Consider the following 9513-nt stretch of genomic DNA (forward strand, 5'->3'; position numbering starts at 1 on the left):
ATGTGCCCATTGGTGTTCCAACCATTGGTGTAACAAAGCCCGATCGTAAGTTGGGAGGTATGCAAATGGAGGACAAGGTGAAGGTGGACAAGAGGTTGTCCACGATGGAGGCAAAGATTGCAGAACAATCTGTAGTCATCCGAACACTCTCAGATAGCATCTCGGACTTATCGAGGAGGCTAGAGTTAGTGGAGGACGATGATGATGACGAGGAGCTATATGTGAGGCCGAACATCCAAAGGGAAGATCGGGAAGCATATCTACAAAGAATGGAAGTTGAAGATCCTGATAGGTGGATCGAACTGATTAGTAAAGGGGAGCCTCCAGGTTCTCCCCGCACATCTTCTTAGAGGACAAAGAAGATGGGCTCATTGTTGGCTGCTCAAGGCAGTGAGCCCTCACATGGTGATTGGGCAGGTATGAGGACATGCTGCAGAAAGATGGGGTTTCCATGGACCTGAGCATGGAACCGTGAAGATGAGTGTTGGCACATGGTTAGAGTGTGACACTTGTTATGCATGGGCAGTTGGCTCATGGAGTTGTCTTGGTGAAAGGTTCACTAAGGCGATATGTTGTCGGGACGACAACGTCTTCGGGTGGAGGAGAGTGTAACGCCCTGGCAGTTTGGGCAGGGCGCGCTCCACGTTTCACCCGGCAAAGACATGACCCGCGGGCGGACCGGGCAGGGCGACCCGTGCACGGCGACCCGGCGGGCGCGTTTGCGATGGGCGGTTGGGCAGAGTCACCCGAGGAGGCAGCGACACGGCACGCGGGTGTGACAACCCGACCGGGCAACACATGAACGAAGGCGAGTTGAGGACGAGCCGGGCGACCCGAGGGCGCACCGCACACGACGGGCGGGCGACCTAAGGGCGACCCGCACCCAAGGGGTGAATGATATGACTGTGGGCGGTTCAACACGGGCGCGGCATAACTGAACAGGCGTGCGGAGGTATGTTCGGTGGGCGGACAAGAACCAGGTGTGTATTGGATGGGCGACCCGAGGGCGCACCGCACATGATGGGCGGGCGGCCCAAGGGCGACCCGCGCCGAGGATGAAAACGTTGAAGCGATGACACATGGGCATGTAGAGGCGCAGGCGGAGTTCAGCAAGGCGCGACGGACGCTACAGCAAGCGGGCGGCATGTATGCATAGCGGGCGGCCCGGGTGTGGGCGCCCCGCCATACGACGAACGGTGCAAAATAGCGGACGGGCGAGCGTGTAACAGGAACGTGCAACGGCAGCGTGCAGCAATGCGACGGAGGGACGAGCCAACAGCGACGTATGTGAAGCGCTCATACACTTAGCGAAAATGCGAAGGAAGAACAACGAGTTTATAAAGAGCGTGGGGCGGCCTTGCACTTGGGCACGGGCCGACCCACTAAGATAAATCGTTGGGGCTTCTAAACTTAAAATCGGGGGTCGGCTTGAGGGCGGACACCCCTCCAACAAATGAGCTGAGCATCGTATAAAAGGATGGACGCAAGGATCATTTGGAAATCAAGCAAGTCTTGGATTGCTCTCTCTACACTCGCACAAGGGTAAAAGACGCAGATGTTATGCGCACATCTCATGCGCAGCAAGAGATTGTGCGCTGTTTTACCAAGTTGGCTGTGTAGACGAGCGGAGGTGTTAAACGTGGACGCAGGTCGAAGTTCAGCAGAGGTCTGTCATACGGTGGCACAGGGTTATGCGCAGGCTGAGTTGGCTGCAGGTTTAACATTCCGGTGACACGAATTGTGCGCAGACCCGAGTTGTCTACGGTTTGGGTAAACGGGTGACACGGTGGGTGCGTGGCCGAGTTGGGGAGTTGAGGCTCGGGTGAGCTAGCTCCGCCATAAGTGCGTACGCACGGTTGTATGGGCATTGGCCCTTTGTTGTAATCGGTTGTGTTGGCCGTGGATCTTGCCCGGCAACACGTATTGTTGTATATTGTATTATTGAATGGTTTTCATAATATAAGGATTCGGGCGAACTCGTTTGGGAGTTGCCCCTCCCGTGAAACATATGTGTAATTGTTATTTATATGGTTCGGTTTCATGTTTATTATGAGCAATGATAATGATGTATATGTTGATGAAAGATTAATGCGGTTGCTTAATTAAAGTGTTGAATTAAGTATATTGCTGGTTAAGGCGTAGTCCATAACGTAAATCCGTTAAAAGGGTGAGCGTTGGTGGTGCCGCACCCGCCCAATAAAAGAAAAAAAGATTGGGGGCGTGACACTATGGGCCGAATGTAAAAAAGGCCACTCGTATTAGGAGAGAAAGCCACAGAGAGAGACAAAGTCTCAATATGTATCCTTTGTTTATTTGTTATGTGCAAAGGTAAATTCAAACCAGTATAAATGTGTGTTTCAGATGATTGAATGATGAATTCAATGTGAATCAGAGCTTCTGTACCATATATATATGTGTAGGTGAATTCGGCGGACTCAAAGAGGAGATTGAATACATAGAGAAGAATTGCTCGCGGCATAGCGGAAAGTGTTATAAGACCCAAATAATAGAGGAGCGAAAGATTGAGGAAGTGGCGCTCAGGGACCGTTGGATCTAATAGATCAACGGTTGAGATCTGATCGCGGAGAATGAACAGAGTTTTAACTATCGCATCAGAGGAACACAAAAGGGCGTGAATAACCCTGACCTTGGGCGATCGCCGATTGCGATCAAGCGATAGAGTGAGGATCATTAGATCTATGGGGAGGATCAAACGCGGGGATTTAATCGGCGGGATTTAGTCAGTGAATGTCGACGCGATTATCGGAGTGATCGCATCGCAACATTTAATCGGTGGAGGAGTATTGATGCTAGCGATAAGGCGGACCTGATAATATATAAACATAGTTTAATGGGATTTGAAATCCGTTATTGCGTTATCGCATATCGGAAGCGATAGAGGCATGTGTTAAGGAAACCCACGAGAGACGACGACTGCGATTAGCGATAAAGGAGCCTCGAGAATTGTGCAAGAGCCATGAAATAGGCGGAAGAAGGCATAAAAGATGTGTTTTATGTGTATTTCCCTTATAAAGGGTTTATAATGAAATGAGACAAAGCGCTGATACATGTTTTTATGTGTAAGTCCAACCTTATCATAAGATAATGTGGGAACTGATTATATATGCGGCATAAGGGTTAGTGGAAGGTTTATGAGGGTTTATAAAACTAGGCTACTGTAATGAATTCATTCTGCTCGGGTTTATTTAAAGGGGCCTTAACCGTAAAGGTTTGAAGACTAATACAGGCAGGTAACCCCGTTCCACAAAAACCTTGCATCACATGGTGAAAAAATTGAAAATGTTTGGGTTTTATTCTTTGTCAATTTTTATAGCAAATTCTTTTATATAAGCTAAACATATTATTTGTGAAAGATCCATGTAATTTTTTAAGTCGAAGAATTTTTTAATATCTAAAGGTGAAAAAGTTTGGGTTTTATTCTGTGTCAAGTGTTGTAGCAAAAAAATTATATAAGCTAAACATTTTATTGGAAAAAATCATATAATTTTCTAGGTGGAAGAATTTTTTAATATCTTAAAATTGAAGTGAATAATAAAAACTTATGTTGTTCGATGGTACTGTTGTTATATATATTTTATTTAAAGTTAAGATTACAATATTCATTTATGGTTGAAATGAAATAATAATTATTATTTTTTCCCCTTTCGGATATAGCTTAAGTATTAAATTATAAACGTCAAGCACTTTTATGATAGCTTTAAAATGCAAGGACTTTGATAGGTGTTTTGGTGTCAGGTAAGCTTTTAATATACAATGATGAAAAAATAACCGTAAGTGTGATTTTCAAAAACTGAAATACTTACTTTTGACCTACTGGATGTTGAGAATATTAACTTTTGAGACTCACAAATTATATTTCAAGTCACAAAATAAAAACATGGACGGTGTTTTGAAAACTAAAAGCCGTTCAAAGTACAATGCACAGCTGGATGCCCTTAAAATTGATCACAAAAGGATGTACCTGTGCGTCTGTGTTATGATCACTGTGCAGCGTCAAACCCATTCTCCCGATGAATTCCAAATTCCAATAATTTATAGGAAATGATTTTAATCGCCGCTGGTAAAAACATCTTTACAAGGAGGTAGGCAAGGCATTTTAACTGCACTGCAGATCTTGACTGATCTGTGTGCGTTAAACTGTTCACGCGCTCCGCGATCTCCTAATCTTCTTGATTATCTTGCGGCTGCCCTTCTTCTCATTTTCCCTGATACTCTCGAGCTTTGGTCTCCAGCACTGACTTCGGGATTTCACCAACTGCGCGTAGTCTTTCTGCAATTGGGGTGTATTGCAGAGCCTACGGCGATAATCTGCAGAATTCATGCCCACTGACTGCCCAATTTCATTGAGATTAACCCTTCTGTCCTCCATAAGCTTCGAAATAAATTCCGGGTGGATTCTGATCCGGAGACCGCTGCCGCCATCGCAGTTCTGTATCTCAAACGGCTGGCAAAGAACCGCCGCACGGCTGATACTGCGAAGAGGAGGTGATACCCGGGGAGTGGGAATAGGTGGAGCAACTGGGGGCGGCGGCGGCGATATTAGGGATGCCAGCGATACGATCGATAACGGAGACTGAAAGAAGTGGTCGGGTAAAAGGAAATACCTGTTTCCCAGCTTCAGTTGGCCGTTTGGAGAAAGGGCTGGCGTTTTCTGCCCGATATAGAAGGAGTGGGAATCACAGACTAAATGTTGAGGGAAACCCTGCATGATTTGGCCGGCGCAGAGGGGTTTATGAAGGATTTGAACGGTGCCATCTGAGAGAACCAGCTGGATGGTTTCCTTGCTGTTGCCGATCGTCACGCAAGACGCACGGTTGCCCATATCTTATTTTGTTTGTCGCGAACCACCAAAATACAGGAAACCAAAACCGGGAGATGCAAGGAAGAAACGCAAAGTGGTGTGTTATATAGTGTAAAACCAGTAGTCTTTGTAAAACAGAAATAAGAGACGTGCAGGACTGGAGTAGAACTAGTCAAGCAGCAGATGATTGTTGGTGCCCTTCATTGTCAAGCACATGTTTGTTTATTTTGGTTTTCCTGCTAGGCACGTGAAACCATACGTACATCTCCACCGACCTAGTTTCCATAGGATAGCACCTTGTTTTCTGTTTACTGCCACAAAATTGGAGTCTTAGAATCTTGACCATATGAATCATGTGTATTTTTCCGGTGACTACCTAAAAATTGGATTTCTGGAATCTTTCCATGTGAATCAGGTGTTAAAAAAGTGGAGGAGTATAATTTGCTATACCATTAAAAAAATGGAAGAGTATAGAATCATGTGTTAAAAGTAGTGGAAATAAGAGTACATTTTATTATACTATTAATATTTTAAGGAAGGGGAAATAAGAGTATATAATCATGTGTTAAAGTAGTGGAAATGAGAGGAATTTATTATATTCTTAAAGTTTTAAGGAAGCCCAAATAAGAGTATAGTTTATTGTATCATTAAAGGCTTTTGGGAATGGAATTGAGAATATAGTTTATTATATTCTTGAAAGAAGTGGAAATAAGATTACAATACCTATAATATAGGTCTACATACTTCATTTTCTTTTTATTTTGACTTTGATGGTGAGAGTTTTTGGAAATACACGTTTCTAATTCTTAAAAGAAATAAAATAATATTAATAATATCAAATAGAATATTATTGATAATATTTTTTTTTCAATAATAAAATATTAAATTTTATTTTATTTTGGTAAATAATTTATATTTTTAGCAAAGATATGTGTAAAATTTTTCCTATTTTTATGCAATTTATAAGTATTATTTAAATAACTATTGATGTAAAAAGAAATGTGAATTTTTTTATATTTAACATGTATTTTTATAACAGAAATATTAATAAAAAATTATTATGAATCATAATAAAATATTTCAATTTTATATTAATTAATATCAATTTATATTAATTTTATATAGGGATCAAAAAATTGTAGTAAGATTCTTATATCTTTTACTTTTGTATTTTAATATGTATTTTTAATAAAATATTTGAATATGGATGTTAACTAATATTTCAACATTTTTTTTAATATGGACCATAAATAAAAATATTTCTGGCAGGCCACGGTAACTCCAGAATGAGCGGAAGAAAAACTGATATCTAATTTCATTAGAGAACTATTGATTATATACAAGAAGGAGACGGAACAGTTCATCTTCTTGATGACTGGAAAAACTGATATCTAATTTCATTAGAGAACTATTGATTATATACAAGAAGGAGACGGGACAGTTCATCTTCTTGATGACTGTTCACGTTCCAGTTCACCCATCCGTTGAGGATTAGGTGTCAACATTCCCCCCCTTAATCTGAAGGGATGTTGGTGAGTTCAAGCATCGTTCTGAATCTTTCAAGCTTTTCTCTTCCAAGCGCTTTGGTGAAGATGTCTGCAATTTGCTCGTTTGTGGAACAATGACGGAGATGGATTGTTTTGGCCTCAACATGATGTCGGATCAGATGATATTTAGTATTGATGTGCTTAGTACGATCATGGAACTTTGGGTTCTTGGCCAACTTTATTGCAGAGGTGTTATCAATCATGAGTGGAGTTGATTGTATTTGTTTTACCTGCAAATCTTCAAGAATTTTCCAGAGCCACACAATTTCTTTCGTTGCTTCAGCTGCTGCCACGTATTCTGCTTCTGTTGTGGAATCTGCTGGTACTGATTGTTTGCGTGATCTCCAGGAGACAGCTCCTGATCCAAGACTCATAGCATATCCTGAAGCAGGTACCCCAGTTTCTTTGTCTCCATCGAAGTCTGAATCAGAGTATCCAATCAAGTTGAAGTCGTCCACCTGTGTATACTTGATTCCAAGGTCTTGAGTTCCCTTCAAGTACCTTAGAACTCTTTTTGCAGCAGACCAATGTCCCTCACAAGGCTTTTGCATAAACCTGGAGAGGATTCCAACAACAAATGAAATGTCTGGTCTGGTAGTAGTGAGGTAGATGAGACTTCCTACAAGCTGTCTATACTTTGTTGCATCCTCAAATTCCTTTCCTTCAATAGTTGTGAGCTTCAAGTTTTGTTCCATTGGAGTAGAAAGAGGATTGCACTCTGTCATGCCAAATCTGTTTAACAAATCTCCAATGTATTTCTTTTGAGAAAGAAATATGGATTTTGGATGTTGGGTTACTTCAATGCCAAGATAGTAATGAACATAGCCCAAATCAGTCATTTCAAAACTTTTTCCTAATTCTTTCTTTATGGATGCAATATAGCTTTCATTGTTCCCTGTCATTAAAAGATCATCTACATATACCACAAGATATACAACTGTTTTGCCAACTTTCTTGACAAATAAAGTTGCATCATCAAGATCAAAATGTTTGAAGTTGAGTTTCAGAAGATGCTCAGTTAGTTTTTCATACCAGGCTCATGGTGCTTGTTTGAGGCCATACAAGGACTTCACAAGTTTGCATACTTTGTGTTCATGTCCTTTCACAGCAAATCCTTCAGGCTGGGACATAAAAACATTCTCTTTTAGATCTCCATTCAAGAATGCAGTTTTTACATCCATTTGATGGACTTTCCAACCGTTCTGAGCAGCTAGTGCAAAGAGTGTCCGGATGGTGGCCCATTTTGCTGTGGGGGCAAAAGTTTCCTCATAATCGACCCCTTCCTTCTGTGCAAAACCTTTTGCCACAAGCCTAGCTTTGTGCTTGTCAAGTGAGCCATCAGCTTTGTACTTGTTCTTGTAGACCCACTTGCAGCCAATTGGTTTGGTTCCAAATGGAGGATCAACCAGCTTCCAAGTGCCATTCTTTATGAGGGCATCATACTCCTTCTGCATCGCTTCTTTCCATTCATCATGAGAAGCAGCTTCTTTGAAGGAAGTTGGTTCAAAATCTGTAGACAAGTTCAATTCACAATCATAAGTAACATCCATATCAACAGGTGAATTAGAGTTATCTACATCACCTCCATCTTGTCGGTTTGTATTTCTGGTTCTTGTTTTTCCAATTTCATCAGGATGAACACTTTCAAGTGTCTTTGTCAGCCACTTTGGGGGACCTTTATGAGATGGTCCAGGCTGCTCTGTTGATTGAGTTGGGACTGAATCAAGATTAAGTCTCCCAATTCTATCAATTACATCACTTAAAGCATCATCCGTTGTTGGAGTGTCATGCAGGGGAGATTGTTCTTCAGAAGAAGAAGATTCCACATGTTGATCTAGTATAGGAATCCCCCCTTCAAGATGTGGAATCTGATTATCAAACTCTTGAAATGATTTCGGTTTTGTGAATCTATCCAAGTGATCAAGTTGCCGCTCAACAACACTGTCAGATTTGGATGATTCAAGAAAAATGACATCTCTAGATACAATAAACTTTTTATTTACTTCATCATAGAGACGGTATGCTTTAGAGGTGTTTGAGTACCCCAGGAAGATACACTTACGACTTCTAGCACCAAGTTTGTTTCTATGTACCTTTGGTATTAAAGCATAACAGGTGGAACCAAAAATTCTGAGATGTTTTACCGAAGGAACATGTCCATACCACAATTCATAAGGAGTCTTGTTTCTTATAGCACTAGATGGACATCTATTCTTTATATATGCAGCACATAGAACAGCATCAGCCCAAAACATTATCTTTACATTTTTGAAGAAAAGCATGGATCGTACCATATTCAAGATTGTTCTGTTCATTCTTTCAGCTACACCATTTTGTTGAGGATTATAAGGCATAGTTGTTTGATGTTTAATCCCATGTTGGCGAAGATAGTGTTCAAATTCATTTGATGTATATTCTTTTCCATTATCAGTGTGAATAGACCCAATATGAGATTGTGCATCATTTTCAATCCATTTATGAAAATTCTTGAATGTTTGAAAAGCATCAGATTTGTTCTTCAATAAATAAACCCAACACATTCTGGTGTAATCATCAATAAATGTCATGATATATTTATTTCCATTTGCAGAAGGAACAGGCATTGGACCACATAAATCTGAATGAATGAGTTCAAGCTTCCTATGTGCTCTTGAATGTGAATCATGAAAAGACTGTTTGCTATGCTTTCCTAGAATGCAAGCATCACATTGCTTATGTTTTCTAGGAATTGTAGGCAAACGAGCAACACCATTTTTCTTTAATAAGCGGAGACTGTCATAGTTTAAATGTCCAAATCTAGCATGCCATAATAAACTTGATGGAAGTGTACCTTCTTCATGATGAGAAATATATGAGAAATGTTGTGCATGAGCAGAAGTTCCTTGCAGTTTAAGAAGTCTTTCTTCTTCTATACCCCTCATGACAAGTGAGTGGTCAGATGCCTTTCTTACCTCAAGCTTGCCATCAAACATATGAATGGAGTGACCTTGCTGGCAGATGTGGACCAAGGACAACAAGTTTCTCTTGAGCTGTGGGAGATATAGAACATGGTCCAGAAGAAAGTCTGGAAGACCAGGCAGTTTAAGCCTGATTGTGCCAAGCCTTGATGGCTTGATTTTTGACTGATCTGCAAAGTATACTGCT

General features: G+C 41.1%; 1 protein-coding gene across 2 annotated transcripts; it reads right to left on the minus strand.

The window, feature by feature from the left end:
* Positions 1 to 3906: 3906 nt before the first annotated feature.
* LOC149199757 (uncharacterized) lies at positions 3907 to 4928 on the minus strand. Of its 2 annotated transcripts, XM_089399445.1 has the most exons (2): positions 4626 to 4928; positions 3907 to 4493 (listed from the first exon to the last, which is right to left on the minus strand). In XM_089399445.1, the coding sequence occupies exons 1-2, from the start codon at positions 4841 to 4843 to the stop codon at positions 4163 to 4165; spliced, it is 549 nt and encodes a 182-aa protein (XP_089255571.1). In that variant the 5' UTR covers positions 4844 to 4928; the 3' UTR covers positions 3907 to 4162. The 2 variants fall into 2 exon arrangements, with proteins under 2 accessions (XP_089255571.1, XP_089255570.1); XM_089399444.1 differs by having other exon boundaries at positions 3907 to 4926.
* Positions 4929 to 9513: the final 4585 nt, after the last annotated feature.

Source organism: Pinus tabuliformis, chromosome 2_1, assembly GCF_031772625.1.
Source record: "Pinus tabuliformis cultivar Carrire ecotype Pingquan chromosome 2_1, CPIR1, whole genome shotgun sequence".
Classification (NCBI taxonomy): Eukaryota; Viridiplantae; Streptophyta; class Pinopsida; order Pinales; family Pinaceae; genus Pinus; species Pinus tabuliformis.